This window comes from Oncorhynchus gorbuscha, linkage group LG23, assembly GCF_021184085.1.
Source record: "Oncorhynchus gorbuscha isolate QuinsamMale2020 ecotype Even-year linkage group LG23, OgorEven_v1.0, whole genome shotgun sequence".
Classification (NCBI taxonomy): Eukaryota; Metazoa; Chordata; class Actinopteri; order Salmoniformes; family Salmonidae; genus Oncorhynchus; species Oncorhynchus gorbuscha.
In genome coordinates, this window is record NC_060195.1 from 65,081,189 (window position 1) to 65,097,861 (window position 16,673).

The following is a 16,673-nucleotide window of genomic DNA, read 5'->3' on the forward strand; positions in this document are numbered from 1 at the left end:
GAATGTAGGCTAATTACTAGCCTAGCTAGAGTTCCCCCACACTTTCTGTTACCCCGCCCTAACAGATTTGGGATTTCAGTGACTGCATTGTGTGCCAAGTGTTGCGCTGGGGACCTTTGTACACTGTCTAGAAAATAAACTGGGGGGAAGACTGTTGTATTACAGGGTAATAACATTGTTCCTTACAATAACTCAGCCCATTATGATTCCATATGAGGATGATGCGACTATGTCATGTTAACTGTGGTGTAACTCTGTTCTCATCCCATAGCAGCTGGACCGTCCACCACCCGTTATGTCATCACAAACGGCAATGTCATTATCAACCCTGGGATCCGTGGTGGAGTTTTACAGGAGATCCTGTGGAAACATGGTGTAAACAAGGCGGTGGAATGGGGCACTGGCAGGATACAGGAATTTCAGGATTTTGAAGGGAAGACATCCTTGAACACCACGACAGGAGAAATCACTATCAGACAGCTGACCAAGCAGCTCAGTGGGTGTATGAGGCAGAGTGTGTGATTGGTCAAAAAATACAGACCTTTCAGCAGAGAGTGGAAGTGATTGGTGAGTCAGGGTTTCCTGAAGGATGAATCAGGTCCCACGTTTGGGTCATAAAGTCACTTGGTTGGCAACCACTGGCTTGTTGTAATATGATAAGTACTGTTGAAGAACTGCTCACTTTTGAAATACGTTTCATTTCTGGTTGTGTTTCTATTGAATTTCTCAAACATAAACTAAACTAACCAGCCATACAGGTTAGTGTAGAGAGAGAGGAAATAATGTCAACATTTCCATGATTGTGCAAGACTTTCAGTCCAACAGTTGTTACTAAGTTAACAGCAAAAACCCTGGGAACACAAGCACATTGTGAAGAGAGAGAGCTGTTTACAGTGTGTGTGCAGTGTGTGTATATACAGAGTGTGTGCAGTGTGTGTGTGTGTGTGCACAGTGTGTGTGTACTACAGTGTGTTTGCAGAGTGTGTACTGTGTGTGCAGTGTGTGTGTAGTGTGTGTCACCAAGTGTCCTCTGGCTGATGTACTCCTCCATTAATGACATAATGTCAACGTTCAAACTTCTATGATTGACATTTAGTATCACCAGCCAGCCAACAGTCATTACTAAACTAACAGAGAACATTTAACAACACAAACACATTGTAAAGAATAAGTGTGTATGTGTGTGAAATATTCCTTAATTTCCCTCCACTTTTGCATAACATACTCCTCCATTTCCATCCACAGACCCAGTATCACAACCTGAAGTCACCTGTGAATTGAACGGTACCATGGCAACAATTCACTGCAGTGCTGAGGGTCCACTGTTGGAATACCGCTGGTCTTGGCCTGACCACCAGGGGGAGATGTGGAGCCAGGAGCAGAATGGACAGCACTACAACATCAAATCCCCAGAGTCAGTCAGCTACACCTGTGAGGCCAGGAACCCAGTCAGTGAGAAGACACTGACCTACAGCAGCAATGACTGTCTGGCTACAGGTAAACAAGATAGATAGGCGAGATATAGAGGGCTTGGGTTTTGTAAAGAGAATACCATTATGTTGGTATACTCAGTCAAGGTTAAATCATGTTAAAGTATTTTAACGCTGTTGATAAGAAATAGGAATTCCTTTGTTCAGTTTCCACTGACCATGTGACCTGACCTGTGTGTATCTGTCTGTATGTGTGTGTGTCAGGTAATCCTGAGATCTACATCTACACTGGTATTTGTGCAGGTGTCTTGTTGGTTGCTGTTGTGGTTGCTGTTGTGGTCTGGCTCGTCAAGAAGCGTTCCAAAGGTAAGCCCATGTCTTTCATTAAGGACAGTAATATCTTATAACAGGGTTCTGTATTATGAATCTCCTTGACGTTGCATTGACATTGTGTTGATTCATTGTGTTCGGTTTAGACTCAAAATCAACTGAAGAAAATCTGTCACTTTGTCTGAAGTTGCATTTCCCTTTGTTTCTAAGCCCTCTAGTCGCTCCATACCTGCATACCCGCTGACTTCCCTTCTTTTCTCTCCTTTGTTTTTGTTCCTCTAGATTTGCGGAGCACAGGGAATGCCAGCCATCTTGAAGAGGGTCGAGAGAAGACGGTGGAAATCAGCCAGGCAGAGATTGTGAAAGAGGAGAATAAGCTATTACTAGATGAAGAACTAAAGGACAGGGTCAGTCAGATCAACCAGACCAGTGAGGCTGTGAAAACTGGAGAGAAGAAACCATTACTAGACAAGGCAGGATCCACTGATACAGATGTTATTGTGAGTAATATCCCGTTCAAACTGAACAACCAGAATCAGGTTTGGGGTCGGGAGTCCGGAAAGAAACAGAGGGAAAAAAAAGAGCAGAACACAGAATCCAAACAGAACATGAATGTTACCTTGGAGACTGTTACCCAAGATTCTGTCCAAACTGCTCCTCCAAAACCACCTCGGAGCAGCCTTAACTATAATTCACCGTACCCACAGACTCTGGAGACACAGCACAGCAGAGAGCATCATGGGAGAGGAACTGACCAAAGCATGGCTGGTTATGGCACAGAGAGAGAGGGAGCGGGAGATGGACAGCTTATGCCCCAGAAAGTCCTCATCTTAGACACAGAGGAAGAGAGTGGAGGAAAGGAGGAGGGGACAAGAGAGGACGGAGAAGATGTTGAGAAAGAGAAGGTAGGAGGAGATGATTCAGTGACAGAGGAGGGAGAGGGGCAAGAAGATACAGATAGGAGAGATGATGGAGGAGAAAGAAATGGACAAGAGAGAGACTGAAAATAATGAAGAAGAGCAGGTGAAAGGAGAGGGAGAAGAAAGAGGGAAGAAAGGAGAAGAGACACAGAAGGGAGAGAAAAGAAAGAGCCCAACTTCTCCCAAACAAACACTCCCCCAAAAGCCCCCCACCACCTCTCGCCCCAAAACCATCATCTATAAGACATGTTAACCAGATGCGTGTAGAACAAGGAAGCGTAGTGAAGACAATGGAAACCCAGAGGAGCAGTGGTCAGGTAGACAGAGAGAGAGGAACACCTGACCCATCAGGTCTGAGGAGACCCACTAACTCAGTGTCAGACAGTACAGACACTCCTGATAGAAGCAGTCCAGGATTGTCAGCTGTTTCTGTAGTCACAGCATTTAGTCCAACGGTGGGCAGTGGTACTCTATCCAATCCAGTAAACTACAGTTCAGGTGCACCCTCCAGACTAGGAGACACCAGTTCAGGTGCACCCTCCGGACCAGGAGACACCAGTTCAGGTGCACCCTCCGGACCAGGAGACACCAGTTCAGGTGCACCCTCCGGACCAGGAGACACCAGTTCAGGTGCACCCTCCGGACCAGGAGACACCAGTTCAGGTGCACCCTCCGGACCAGGAGACACCAGTTCAGGTGCACCCTCCAGACCAGGAGACACCAGTTCAGGTGCACCCTCCGGACCAGGAGACACCAGTTCAGGTGCACCCTCTGGACCAGGAGACACCAGTTCAGGTGCACCCTCCAGACCAGGAAACACCAGTTCAGGTGCACCCTCCAGACCAGGAGACACCAGTTCAGATACAACTTGTACAGCAATAGACAGTAGCTCAGATACTCTGTCTACTACAGAGGAAAATGTACCAACAGAGACCAGTACAGCTACAGCCTCTCTACCAGGAGAAACCAGTTGAAAAGCACTTGTTGAAAAGTTTGTTAAACAAAAATGTTAGGCTCTGTACGGGGATGCTTTGTTTCTCTTATATTTATACAATTCTTTTATAGGGTATTTAAAACCAAATACCTTTAGACTTTTATCTTAGTCATTTTCTATTAAAGTATCTTTACCTTTAGTCAAGTATGACTTTTGGGTACTTTTTCACCACTGTATTATAGCACATCAAGATAATGTATTGTGTTGGTACAGTATACAGTACATTTTCATACCAACTTACATTTTGTATATTTAGGTGCATTTTATTAAGAAAAACATTTCATGAAGAGCTTATTTGATTCTTTACACGGTGTGAGGGCTGATACTTTGCTATATAAAAAATAATACATATTTCAAATGTTAATGTTTTTTTTTAAAATTGTGAGAAAAGTTGCTTTTGTCCCGACTTTCAATAATGTCTGAGGCGTAGGCCCCTATAAAAAAGAAGAAATAACCCTATCACTTTGACTTCATGTATCTCACTTGACTGACCAAGGACGATCAATTCCAACCGTAATAGTATTAGTCGCCATCTTCTGTTGCATTTGTGACACATAATTAATGAATGGTAAGTTACCATATTTCCCGCCGGTATTCATAATTATAGTCTAGACTCACTCAAGTGAAACAAAGAGGAGATTTCAGTCGAGTGTAAACTGACAACAGGTGTTTTGACACAGACATCCAGCTAGCGACAGTTGATCCTTTTTTCATGAATGTTAGGGGCAGACTATTGAGCCGAGTTAAGGGTGTGCATTATAAGAACATGTGAACTATATAGACTGTGCCATTGTGTATTTTAAATGTGAAAGGTAGGTCTACTTCACAGCTGAATGTATACTGGGCTGTTATTACTGGGTGGACAAGATGTTAACGTTATGACATGTTAAGAGTGATGATGCAACCATAGAAATAGAATTTAAGTAGACCTACCGGAATTATGATTCTATTTCTAAGGGTGTAACTCTGCTCTTTTCCCATAGCAGCTGCAGCCTCACCAACACCTTATGTCATCACAAACAGGAATGTCATCATCAACCCTGGGATCCCTGGTGGAGTTCTACAGGAGATCCTCTGGAAACATGGAGTAAACAAGGGAGGTGGAATGGAGCATCCCGACGGGATACAGGAATTTTCTGATTATAAAGGGAGGACATCCTTGAACACCACAACAGGAGAAATCACAATCAGACAGCTGACCAAGCAGCTCAGTGGGGTGTATGAGGCAGAGTGTATGATTGGTGGGGAAATACAGACCTTTCAGCAGAGAGTGAAATTCATTGTTAAGTCATTGTCTCCTAAATGGCAGGTTGGGACTTGTGATCCAATGATGACTTCCATTGGAAGTATTTGAAGTTATTTATATGAATAGAATATTATTTTAAACTATTTTCAAATATTTATTTCATAATATATTATTACAAATACCAAGCAGACCAGGGTTTAAATGCATGGGAGTATTTCAATATTTGTACTTGAAAATACATTTGTCTGTGTATTTGAGTATGTTCAAATACTGTACATGCCAATAATTTAAGTGTATTTCCAAATGCATTCCAATATTCAACTACTTGGATTTTCAAATACAAATATCCATACACTAACTTCAAAATGTATTTGAAAGTAATTGAATTACTCTAAATAGTATTTCAAGTGAACCCAGGTCTGTTAGCTACTAATCATCAAATGATGCCATACATTGCCTCAAAGCACATGGTCTGTGGTCTGCAGTAATATAATTCTGTCAATGACTTCAGTATGTGCCTGTAATTCTTTAGTTTTTATTGACAATCACACAGACATAAGTGACATAAGGTCACTACTTCAAGAGGAGGTGGATAGATAGGTAGGCTACAACCTATGGATGATTTTGATAAACACTCAACTCAACATAAAAACAATGAAACAGAATTTTGAAAAGGCGTTGGAAGAAAACAACAATGTGGGTATTTTCCTTCCTTTTCTATTCTTTAGATAACAAAATGTTCAACATGTAGACTGCTGGACCTCCTTTCCTTGGATCAGAAAGTATATAGGCTAAACCTGTTTCCAGACTCAGTGTCTGGAGGGGTGAGGGCCTTTCTTCTTGGACTGGGGTAGTGGTGGGGGCTGCTCCTCATCATCATCCATTGGTGTCTGTGGAGGCCCCCCTCGAGGCCTCTGGTTGGGGGCTCTGGCCGTGGGCCTGGGGCCGGTGGAACCAGGTGGGTCCCCACCGGGGGGTGTCTGCCTTTGCTTCTGGCACTCTGGTTGAGAAGGATGCTTTGTCTGGCCCTCTGAGTGGTAAGGAGGCTGGGTCTTGGTCAGGGGGGCTAGTCTCAACTCTCTTTCCTCTGTGAAGGAGAATGAACAGATGAAATGAGGGAGGGAACAAGAGAAAGATACTGTAGACACCATAAATGTTTCTGTGCACAGAACACCAACACAATAGCCATAGACATTTGAGTTACCTTCAAAGCGCATGTGGCTCTTGCGTCGGCTGAGGCAACAGCACACCAAGGTGATGATGATGAGGAGGAGTACCAAGCCCCCTTCCCCGGCCAGGATGCCCACCATGGTCAAGAAATCAAAACCAAACAGTGAACGCCGATCAATCGGTTTTAGGACAGCTGAGATGAGGGTGGGGGATGAGGGGTGGAGCAGAACGAGAGACAAATGAGATGTTTTACTGTCTTTTTTATGTGGTGCTCCACCAATCTTAAATATCGGTCACTTTTTTTTCCTGAAAACAGAAGAAAAACAGAGAGAGAGAAAAAAAACAACAGAGAGAAAGAGACAGAGAGATACACAAAGAGAATTGCAATTGAGCCCTTCAAAACATACTGTACCCTTGCATGTTGGTTTGATGATGTCACTTGTCTCCTCGCTGACCTCATTGACTGCAGAGCAGGTGATGGTGTCCGGCTCTTTCAGTTCTTTCAGACCGATGATCAAGTTTTTTTTTCTCCCCCATTTAAAGGCTCTCCGTTCTTTCTCCACTTGAAAGTCACTCCCTCAGTGTTTGTCAAGATACAGGTAAAGGTGACGTCCTTTTCAGAACAGGTGAATTTCACGGAGGGCTTGGAGACCTTTTCTGGAGGGAAACAAAATGTCAGTGTCTCTAAAGGAGAGGATACGGTACTTGTATGGTTGGAAAGAAAGAGAGAAAGAGACTAACCCTTCATACACAGTCTGAAGGACTGATCTTTGATGCTTGTCCCGTCACTGTTGAACACCTCTGCTTTGTAAGTACCTTCGTTTGCCGACACCAGGCCTTTGAGTTGGAGAGACCCATCATCTAAGATGTCCTCAGTCTTGCCTGGTTTGAACTTTCCATTCTTTCTTTTAAATATAACGTTGCCATTGTGTTTCCAGGTTATTTCTTTCAAACTTATTTCATTGTAATTAAGACGGATGGTGAAGTCAGTTCCAGGTTGGAAATAATATTTGTATGAATCTGTGATAGAAGAGAAGAAAAGAGATCAGAATAATTCTCTGTTGTTGCTGACGGTAGCACACTTTTATTACATTTTGGGGTCAATAAAGAGTTAGAAAATGTGATCGAATTCAAATCTTATTTTTGACATTTCTGGTCAAGCATTTATCTACAGTATAAATGACCAATTATGTATGCTACATTTCAAAGTAAAATACGTTAATTTCAAGTACAACTGTTCCTCATGGTTTGTCAGTTAGGCCAACTACCAGGCAAATATGCTCTAAAACAGGTCCATAAAATAAAGTGTCACAACTTATACCAAGTGTTTCTAACTTGGATAATATTAAAATAATGTTACTGTATGAAAAGACATGTTCAACTGGTTGGGTTAGCCACAGTAACCCAGATCATTCTAATAAGTCTTCCTGTTTTTGTGTACTGGGTGTTTGAAACAGAACATGTCTAAAACCACAACTGTCTGAAAGGCCACAGATACTAAAATAACAGGACCTCTTTAAAACAAATGGCCGATCTGGGGACAATCTCATAGACAGAGATGGTCAGATTAAGCCTTCTCCTTGAGTAAATAGGATGTTAATCTTGGTCAAATGACCGATAATTTATACATTTATATATCAAATTGTAATTGAAGTCAAATAAATTACATTGGCATGGAAAAAAAACAATTAAGTAAAGAAATAAGTATTGTCCCACATAATGATCTTAAAATATCTAAATAGCATTTACAATATCCATACAAATCATTCTGATAATGAGATAAAATTGCAATATCAAAGATCGAAACCCCGAACTGACGAGGTAAAAATCTGTCATTCTGCCCCTGAACAAGACAGTTAACCCACTGTTCCTAGGCAGTCATTGAAAATAAGAATTTGTTCTTAACTGACTTGCCTAGTTAAATAAAGGTAAAATGTTTAAAATGACAGTTACATTTACAAGATAACATGTAATAGAGGCACCACAGAAGAGACATTTTCGTTGTCATTTTTCATGCCCACGTCGTTGTTCATTTTCTCCCTAACATTGCTCAAATCAATGATCAAATGTAAAGGTTCAATAGCAAACCATGAATGTGACCATCAATAGGTAAGACCTTTTTATTTACCAGATTGACCCTATTTGATGATCATTTAAATGAAAAGCGTGCTATTTAAAATAAATAGAAACCCTCTTCTCAAATAACTGAACCAATAATTACTCATCTTTTTTACTGTAAAAAAAAGCATGGACTAAACAAAAATCTTCAAAAACCAATCCAAAGGCTTGGGGGGGGGGGGGGGGTGTTAGAGGGAGAGAGTCTTACCTTCTGCCGAAAGAGAGATAAATCCATGAAGGACAAGGAATGCCAGTGGTAATGTACAGGCCATTGTGTTGTTACTACATGTACTGTGAGAAAAATGTACAGGTTTCAGTTTAGTAGTCAGACTCTTTCCTGGGTCTCTCTGTGTGTGTGTGTGTGTGTGTGTGTGTGTGTGTGTGTGTGTGTGTGTGTGTGTGTGTGTGTGTGTGTGTGTGTGTGTGTGTGTGTGTGTGTGTGTGTGTGTGTCAGAAGAGGAAATGATCCAAACAGCAGGCCCTGTATGTATCTACTCCCTCAGCAGTGCAGAGATGTCATATCTTAAATTAAGCTTCAAACAAACTCTTCATCTTCTCATCAGTATCAACTCAGGCATTTTCTCAGGCACGTCCTAAACACAACCTTTTTTAACAAAATGTTCTTATTAAAATCAATGTCAAAATAGACATTTAGGCCACATTCATTGTGTGGCATTAAATGCCACAAAATGTCATATTTGGACATTCTCATAAATAAAAACTAAAAACTAAGGATACTACTCATAAAGTTTACTTAGGATGCTGGTTTCAGATCAGCTTTTCCTTTCTCAACCTAACTATTTCATCACTCAAAACTGACCCTGAGTCTATACTTAGGAGTGGCAAGCTCATACACTGTTATCACTTACCAATTCCAAACTGAGCCCTATATACCTACTGGAGAGAACCTCTGAAAGGATTAGACAAGTGAAAGCAACATGGCAGAATGTGTTGATACCTTTCTTTTCCTCTATCCACCAGAAGTACCCAGGTGTAGGTGATTGGTCTTGAATTTGAATGGAGCAAGCCAGTGAACTACGGTTTTAATGGATTGTAGAACTATGCTGACATCTAGTGTTACTTGCATCACTTGCACTTTGGAAATTCCAATTGCCTTTCCCCCCAAACTGCGAATTGTTGTACGTTTTTCTACTTTTAGCCAGTCAGAGAGAATTTACATCCAAATGTCCTTTCCTTGACCTCGGATGACTTCAGTAGGTCACCTTGGTCGACTACATTCCATGTGAACATGCACACACGCGACATTACCATAATAGTCCTCAAGAGAAAGAAAAAATACTTTCACTTTCATATGGATCGCACCTGCGGGCGATGGCTGACCAAGGAATATCAACTCCCAGTGTAATAGGACTAGTCACTATATTCTGTTGCATTTATGGCGGACAATTTGTCAATGGTAAGTGAATGTATTTCCCTAGTAGACTATTTATAAATCGAGACACAATTAAAGAAAGCGGAGATGTCAGTCTAGTGAGACCACGTGTTTGCACCCGCTGATCCATGATCAACGCTCCTTCACAACTCTCCTGTCCTAGAAAAATCCCTTGATGGATTGTCCTAGGAACACATTTCGTATTGTTAGCCTTTTTCTATTGCTTTTGCTTACGAATGTATTTTCTTTTATTGACATAAATGTTATTCAGAATACCAGTGGTGGGAAAAAGTACATAATTGTCATACTTGAGTAAAAGTAAAGATACCTTAGCAGAAAATGACACAAGTAAAAGTGAAAGTCACCCAGTAAAATACTACTTGAGTAAAAGTCTAAAAGTATTTGGTTTTAAATATACTAAAGTCTCAAAAGTTAAAGTATAAATCATTTCACATTCCTTATATTAAGAAAGCATTTGTTTTTGGCCAGGGGCACACTTCAACATTCAAACATAATTTACAAAGGAGGTATGTGTGTTTAGTGAGTCAGATCAGAGGCAGTAGGGATGACCAGGGATGTTCTCTTGATGTGTTTGAAAAGGACCATTTTCCTGTCTGCTAAGCATTCAAAATGTAACAAGTACTTTTGGGTATCAGGGAAAAGTATGGTGTAATTTGGTGTAATGATTTTCTTTAGGAATGTAGTTGAGTAAAAGTTGTCAAAATATAAATAGATAAAGTACAGATACCCCCCAAAATTATTTAAGCAGTACATTAAAATATTTTTACTTAAGTTCTTTATACGACTGGAAAATACTACAACTGAATTTAGGCTAATTACTAACCTAGCTAGAGTTTACCCACCATCTATTCCCCACACCTTCTGTTTCCCCGCCCTAAAATATGTTGGTTTTCAGTTACTGCATTGTGTGCCAGGTGTTGCTTTGGGGCCTTTCTACACTGTCTAGAAAATAAACTAGGGGGAAGACTATTCTGTTTCAGGGTAATATCATTGTTCCTTACAATATCTCAGCCCATTATTATACCATATGAGGGCGATGTGACTATATCATGTTAACTGTGGTGTAACTCTGTTCTCATCCCATAGCAGCTGGACCGTCCACCACCCGTTATGTCATCACAAACGGTAATGTCATTCTCAACCCTGGGATCCGTGGTGGAGTTTTACAGGAGATCCTGTGGAAACATGGTGTAAACAAGGCGGTGGAATGGGGCACTGGCGGGATACAGGAATTTCAGGATTTTGAAGGGAAGACATCCTTGAACACCACGACAGGAGAAATCACTATCAGACAGCTGACCAAGCAGCTCAGTGGGGTGTATGAGGCAGAGTGTGTGATTGGTGGGAAATTACAGACCTTTCAGCAGAGAGTGAAATTCATTGGCGAGTCAGGGTTTCCTAAAGGATGAATCAGGTCCCACGTTTGGGTCATAAAGTCACTTGGTTGGCAACCACTGGCTTGTTGTAATATGATAAGTACTCAAACATAAATTAAACCTATGCCGTGCTCTCCAAAAGTCCCCATGATAAGAATTCCAGAGATAGATATCACATCAGATGCCCTAGCCGCCTAGAACCAGCCATTCCGGTCTGTGTGTGTGTGTGGGAGGGGGGGGGTGGGGGGGTGGAGAGAGAGAGGAAATAATGTCAACATTTCCATGACTGTGCAAGACTTTCAGTCCAACATTTGTTACTGAGGTAACAGCAAACAAGCTGGGAACACAAGCACATTGTAAAGAGAGAGAGCTTTGTGCAGTGTGTGTGCAGTCTGTGTGTACAGTGTGTGTATATACAGAGTGTGTGCAGTGTGTGTGCATGTACAGTGTGTGTGCACAGTGTGTGTGTACAGTGTGTACTGTGTGTGCATTGTGTGTGCGCTGTGTTCAATGTGTGCAGTGTGTGTGTAGTGTGTGTCACCAAGTGTCCTCTGGCTGATGTACTCCTCCATTAATGACATAATGTCAACATTCAAACTTCTATGATTGACATTTAGTATCACCAGCCAGCCAACAGTCATTACTAAACTAACAGAGAGAACATTTAACAACACAAACACATTGTAAAGAATTATTGTGTATGTGAGGGGCAAGAAGATACAGATAGGAGAGATGATGGAGGAGAAAGAAATGGACAGGAGAGAGAGACTGAAAATAATGAAGAAGAGCAGGTGAAAGGAGAGGGAGAAGAAAGAGGGAAGGAGAAGAGACACAGAAGGGAGAGAAAAGAAAGAGCCCAACTTCTCCCAAACAAACACTCCCCCAAAAAGCTCCCCCACCTCCTCTTGCCCCAAAACCATCATCTATAAGACACATTAACCAGATGGGTGTAGAACAAGGAAGCGTAGTGAAGACAATGGAAACCCAGAGGAGCAGTGGTCAGGTAGACAGAGAGAGAGGAACACCTGACCCATCAGGTCTGAGGAGACCCACTAACTCAGTGTCAGACAGTACAGACACTCCTGATAGAAGCAGTCCAGGATTGTCAGCTGGTCTCAGAGCCACAGCATGTAGGTACAATATCTACTCCAGTAAACTACAGTTCAGGTGCACCTTCCAGCCCAGTAGACATGAGCTCAGATACAATTTGTACATTAATAGAGAGTAGCTCAGCTACTCTGTCTACTTCACAGGGAAGAATAGCTAAATCCTCTGTACCAACAGAGACCAGACCAGTACAGCTACAGCCTCTGTACCAGAAGAAGCCTGTTGAAAAGCACTTGTTGAATATATAGTTTGTTTGATAAATATTTAGATTCTGTACAGGGAAGGTTTGTTTCTCTCCAGTAAACTCATCTCTCCTTTTCTATCTATTTTGGGTTATTATGTATCATATCATTATCCTGTATGTGCTGTCATGTTTAGTCTAGGCTACTATGATTTTTATGAACTCTGAATAATGTGAATTATAATGAAATCTTGATCCATGCAACAAGATGGCAAATGTATTATTTCATAGGAAAATATTTAATTGTGTGACTGTTTTAGTGTGCATGCCTCATACAGTAGGCTCAGTGGACAGGAGGAAAATGAAATGAACTATAGTTATTAAGTTACCTTTGAATATTACAATATTGCCAACTTTGGTTACATTATAGCACAGTGATCCTATCAATTCTAAATGATATATATAATTCTGTACATTGGCAGCCAATTATACACACAGGGAGGCGCAAAAAAAGTTATTATAGCATATCAACATAATACAATGTGTTGGTATACAGTGTGATTGTATTTCAGCTATTAAACATGATTTACAAATCAAATGGAACGTTATTTTCAACCAAGTGGTCATGCCTTCAGAGGAAGGCAGAGGGAGGAACTAAAATCCACATTTTACTTTCACTTTCACTTTCACTTTCACAGCCTTGGTAGGCAAGGTTATGAACCACATAGTGTTTTAGCATATCTCATTTGAACTTACTTTTATTTACTATAGAAATAAACGAACGAACTAACAAAGATGTCCAAACTTAAGCTTATCAGATTGTGCTTCTGGTTGTATCTGGTGCGAACGGTGGTCTCCAAAGGTAAGTTGAACCAACTGGCGGTTGCGTTTGGCCTACCTAATATTTGTTAGGCTACTTGTTTGCTATTGTGTGCTAGTTGTATAGCCTAGCATACAACATCACATACTAAACGTGCCTTATGAACACCGCGCTGCAGCCGCCGAGTGGGATTCATATCAAAGAAAATAAGGAACACGGCAATCTGAAATCATAAACGACATTATGGAGTTATGGCCTAAACACACTCTTCCTATTGAATAATGGTTTTAAACGACGCCTGTGTGGGTAACGTTACGGACCGCACCCTTAATATTCCGTTTAGCTACACACAGAGCCAACTTCAGGAAGTGATCAGATGTTGAATCCTGGCCTAACCAAGGCTAAAACCTACAGACGGGTCTGCGTGATCATGGCAGGCCCTGCGTTATGGGCGAGCCTTAGGGGGGCCCATCCAAATAAAATATTGACATATTGATCATTTATTTGACTGAGACGCACTCCGACAGTAAGACCCATCAATCTCAGATAAAGAACCCGAGCAAGCGAAACAATGCTCCTCTGTCTCTGTATGTGTAGACAATGTATCTGATTCTGTCTGGACCAAAAGAATATGGCATGTTATACTATTTCTGTCCAGACCACATCAGATCCAGAGGCCAGATAAAGGAGGCTGGCTTCCCCTAAAGTATTTGGGATGCCAAGGCAGCAGCTACTCTTCCTGGGGTCCAAACACATTAAGGCACTTACTTACATTACACACAAAACAAAGATAAAACAGTACATCATATGACATTATTACACCACTACACATCTACAATACAAAATGTATATTACCACCATACAACAATATTACAATGTACATCTGTGTAGAGTGTGTGTGCTAACATTTGTGTGTGTATGTGTGTGTCTACCTGTGTGTGTGTCTCTTCACGGTACCTGCTGTTCCATAAGGTGGATTTTTATCTGGTTTTTATAATCTCATTCTACTACTTGCATCAGTTACCTGATGTGGAATAGAGTTCCATGTAGTCATGGCTCTATGTAGTACTGTGCGCCTCCCATAGTCTGTTCTGGACTAGGGGATTGTGAAGAGACCTCTGGTGGCATGTCTTGTGGGGTATGCATGAATGTCTGAGCTGTGAGCTAGTAGTTTAAACAGACAAGCTCAGTGCATTCAGATTGTCAACACTTCTTACAAAAACAAGTATTGGTGAAGTCAATCTCCTCCACTTTCAGCCATGAGAGATTGACATGCATATCATTAATGTTAGCTCTCCATGAGAGATGTACATGCATATCATTAATGTTAGCTCTCCATGAGAGATGTACATGCATATCTTTAATGTTAGCTCTCCATGAGAGATGTACATGCATATCATTAATGTTAGCTCTCCATGAGAGATGTACATGCATATCTTTAATGTTAGCTCTCCATGAGAGATGTACATGCATATCTTTAATGTTAGCTCTCCATGAGAGATGTACATGCATATCTTTAATGTTAGCTCTCCATGAGAGATGTACATGCATATCTTTAATGTTAGCTCTCCATGAGAGATGTACATGCATATCTTTAATGTTAGCTCTCCATGAGAGATGTACATGCATATCTTTAATGTTAGCTCTCCATGAGAGATGTACATGCATATCTTTAATGTTAGCTCTCCATGAGAGATGTACATGCATATCTTTAATGTTAGCTCTCCATGAGAGATGTACATGCATATCATTAATGTTAGCTCTCCATGAGAGATGTACATGCATATCATTAATGTTAGCTCTCCATGAGAGATGTACATGCATATCTTTAATGTTAGCTCTCCATGAGAGATGTACATGCATATCTTTAATGTTAGCTCTCCATGAGAGATGTACATGCATATCTTTAATGTTAGCTCTCCATGAGAGATGTACATGCATATCTTTAATGTTAGCTCTCCATGAGAGATGTACATGCATATCTTTAATGTTAGCTCTCCATGAGAGATGTACATGCATATCTTTAATGTTAGCTCTCCATGAGAGATGTACATGCATATCATTAATGTTAGCTCTCCATGAGAGATGTACATGCATATCATTAATGTTAGCTCTCCATGAGAGATGTACATGCATATCATTAATGTTAGCTCTCCATGAGAGATGTACATGCATATCATTAATGTTAGCTCTCCATGAGAGATGTACATGCATATCATTAATGTTAGCTCTCCATGAGAGATGTACATGCATATCATTAATGTTAGCTCTCCATGAGAGATGTACATGCATATCATTAATGTTAGCTCTCCATGAGAGATGTACATGCATATCATTAATGTTAGCTCTCCATGAGAGATGTACATGCATATCATTAATGTTAGCTCTCCATGAGAGATGTACATGCATATCATTAATGTTAGCTCTCCGTGTACATTTAAGGGCCAGTCGTGCTTAAACTTTCATGCAGATAGGTAGAAACGGTAAGATAAGAGCTTCACTATAACACCTTGCAAAAAAAAAATAGTGAACGCGCAAGCCGTGTCCACCTATGGATAACAAAGGCCCATTCAACTGGTTAGTTCTGCACGCTCCCTCCACATTATCAGGACAGAGAAACTACACATGCTCATTGCTCACATGGAGCACTGAAAACAAAAGACAATAAAAAAATGTACAACTCCTAAATGACGGTTATTAAATGAACCTAAATTTGTTTCTCACAAGTGTAGTAGGTTGTGAACTCTGCAAACAATGTTTCCACTCCAAAAATGATGACGGTAAATGAGTGGAATGCTTGCAGTAACAGTAGTTAATGTAACCAAATGACAGTGATGAATGGTGTATTCAGGCCTACTGGTTACATACGGTGCATTCACAAAGTATTCACACCTCTTTTTACACATCTTGTTACGTTACAGATTTATTCTTAAATGGGTTAAATAGAAAATGTTCCTCATCACAATACCCCATAATGACAAACTGAAAACAGGTCTTTAGAAATCTTTGCCAAATTATTACAAATTTTTAGAAAACAGAAATACGCATTTTAGAGGGATTGGGTTAAATGCAGAAGATACATTTCAGTAGAATAAATTCAGTTGTACAACTGACTAAGGTATCCCCTTTCCCTTTACATGGGGTATTGATCAAAATCAAAAGGGAAAACAATTCACACAATGTAACAATGTGCAAGAATTGTCCGGAGACTGCGGACTTATTCAGGACAGATTTTGGTGAGAGTGAACCCTCTCGCTTAGCCTCTTCCTCCCTGCTGAAACTAGCAAGTGAAACAACGCCCCTCTGTCTTACTATGTGTGGCCCATGTATATGATACTGTCTGGCCAGAAATTGGTATTGTTATTTTGGTGACATGATGATCAATGCTTTGCGGCCATTTGACAAATAAAAATAATAATGTCATAATGTAGATAGTTTACCCCCACTGTAGCTGTTGGCTAGAGCGCATGTGCCAAGACCAGATTGGGCACATTTACTATGTAACAGTCTATAATACAGTCTATATAACGCACCAGTCTATATAATGCAGCAGTCTATTTAACGCAC

General features: G+C 40.8%; 2 protein-coding genes and 1 pseudogene across 5 annotated transcripts in view; 2 read left to right on the forward strand and 1 right to left on the reverse strand.

Moving 5' to 3' along the window:
* The first annotated feature begins 504 nt into the window (after positions 1 to 504).
* LOC124010721 lies at positions 505 to 2,764 on the forward strand. The gene is made up of 4 exons (XM_046323367.1): positions 505 to 567; positions 1,246 to 1,497; positions 1,734 to 1,796; positions 2,043 to 2,764. Exons 2-4 carry the CDS (start codon positions 1,290 to 1,292, stop codon positions 2,762 to 2,764), a joined length of 993 nt encoding a protein of 330 aa, XP_046179323.1. The 5' UTR covers positions 505 to 567; positions 1,246 to 1,289.
* Positions 2,765 to 5,457: 2,693 nt separating this feature from the next.
* On the reverse strand, positions 5,458 to 9,474 carry LOC124010722 (annotated as a pseudogene).
* Positions 9,475 to 12,975: 3,501 nt separating this feature from the next.
* LOC124011085 overlaps positions 12,976 to 16,673 on the forward strand; it is a 34,445-nt gene continuing 30,747 nt past the window's right edge. For all 4 annotated transcript variants that reach the window (XM_046324077.1, XM_046324076.1, XM_046324075.1 and 1 more), the window contains exon 1: positions 12,976 to 13,148. In XM_046324077.1, the coding sequence (XP_046180033.1) occupies positions 13,082 to 13,148 (67 nt within the window). In that variant the 5' untranslated portion in view covers positions 12,976 to 13,081. The remainder of the gene's footprint in view (positions 13,149 to 16,673) is intronic.

Coding starts and splice junctions, on each gene's coding strand:
- LOC124010721 (XM_046323367.1), top strand. CDS start 1,290: ATGGCAACAATTCACTGCAGTGCTGAGGGTCCACTGTTGGAATACCGC. Junction 1,498..1,733: donor CAATGACTGTCTGGCTACAG/GTAAACAAGATA, acceptor GTATTTGTGCAG/GTGTCTTGTTGGTTGCTGTT. Junction 1,797..2,042: donor CGTCAAGAAGCGTTCCAAAG/GTAAGCCCATGT, acceptor TTGTTCCTCTAG/ATTTGCGGAGCACAGGGAAT.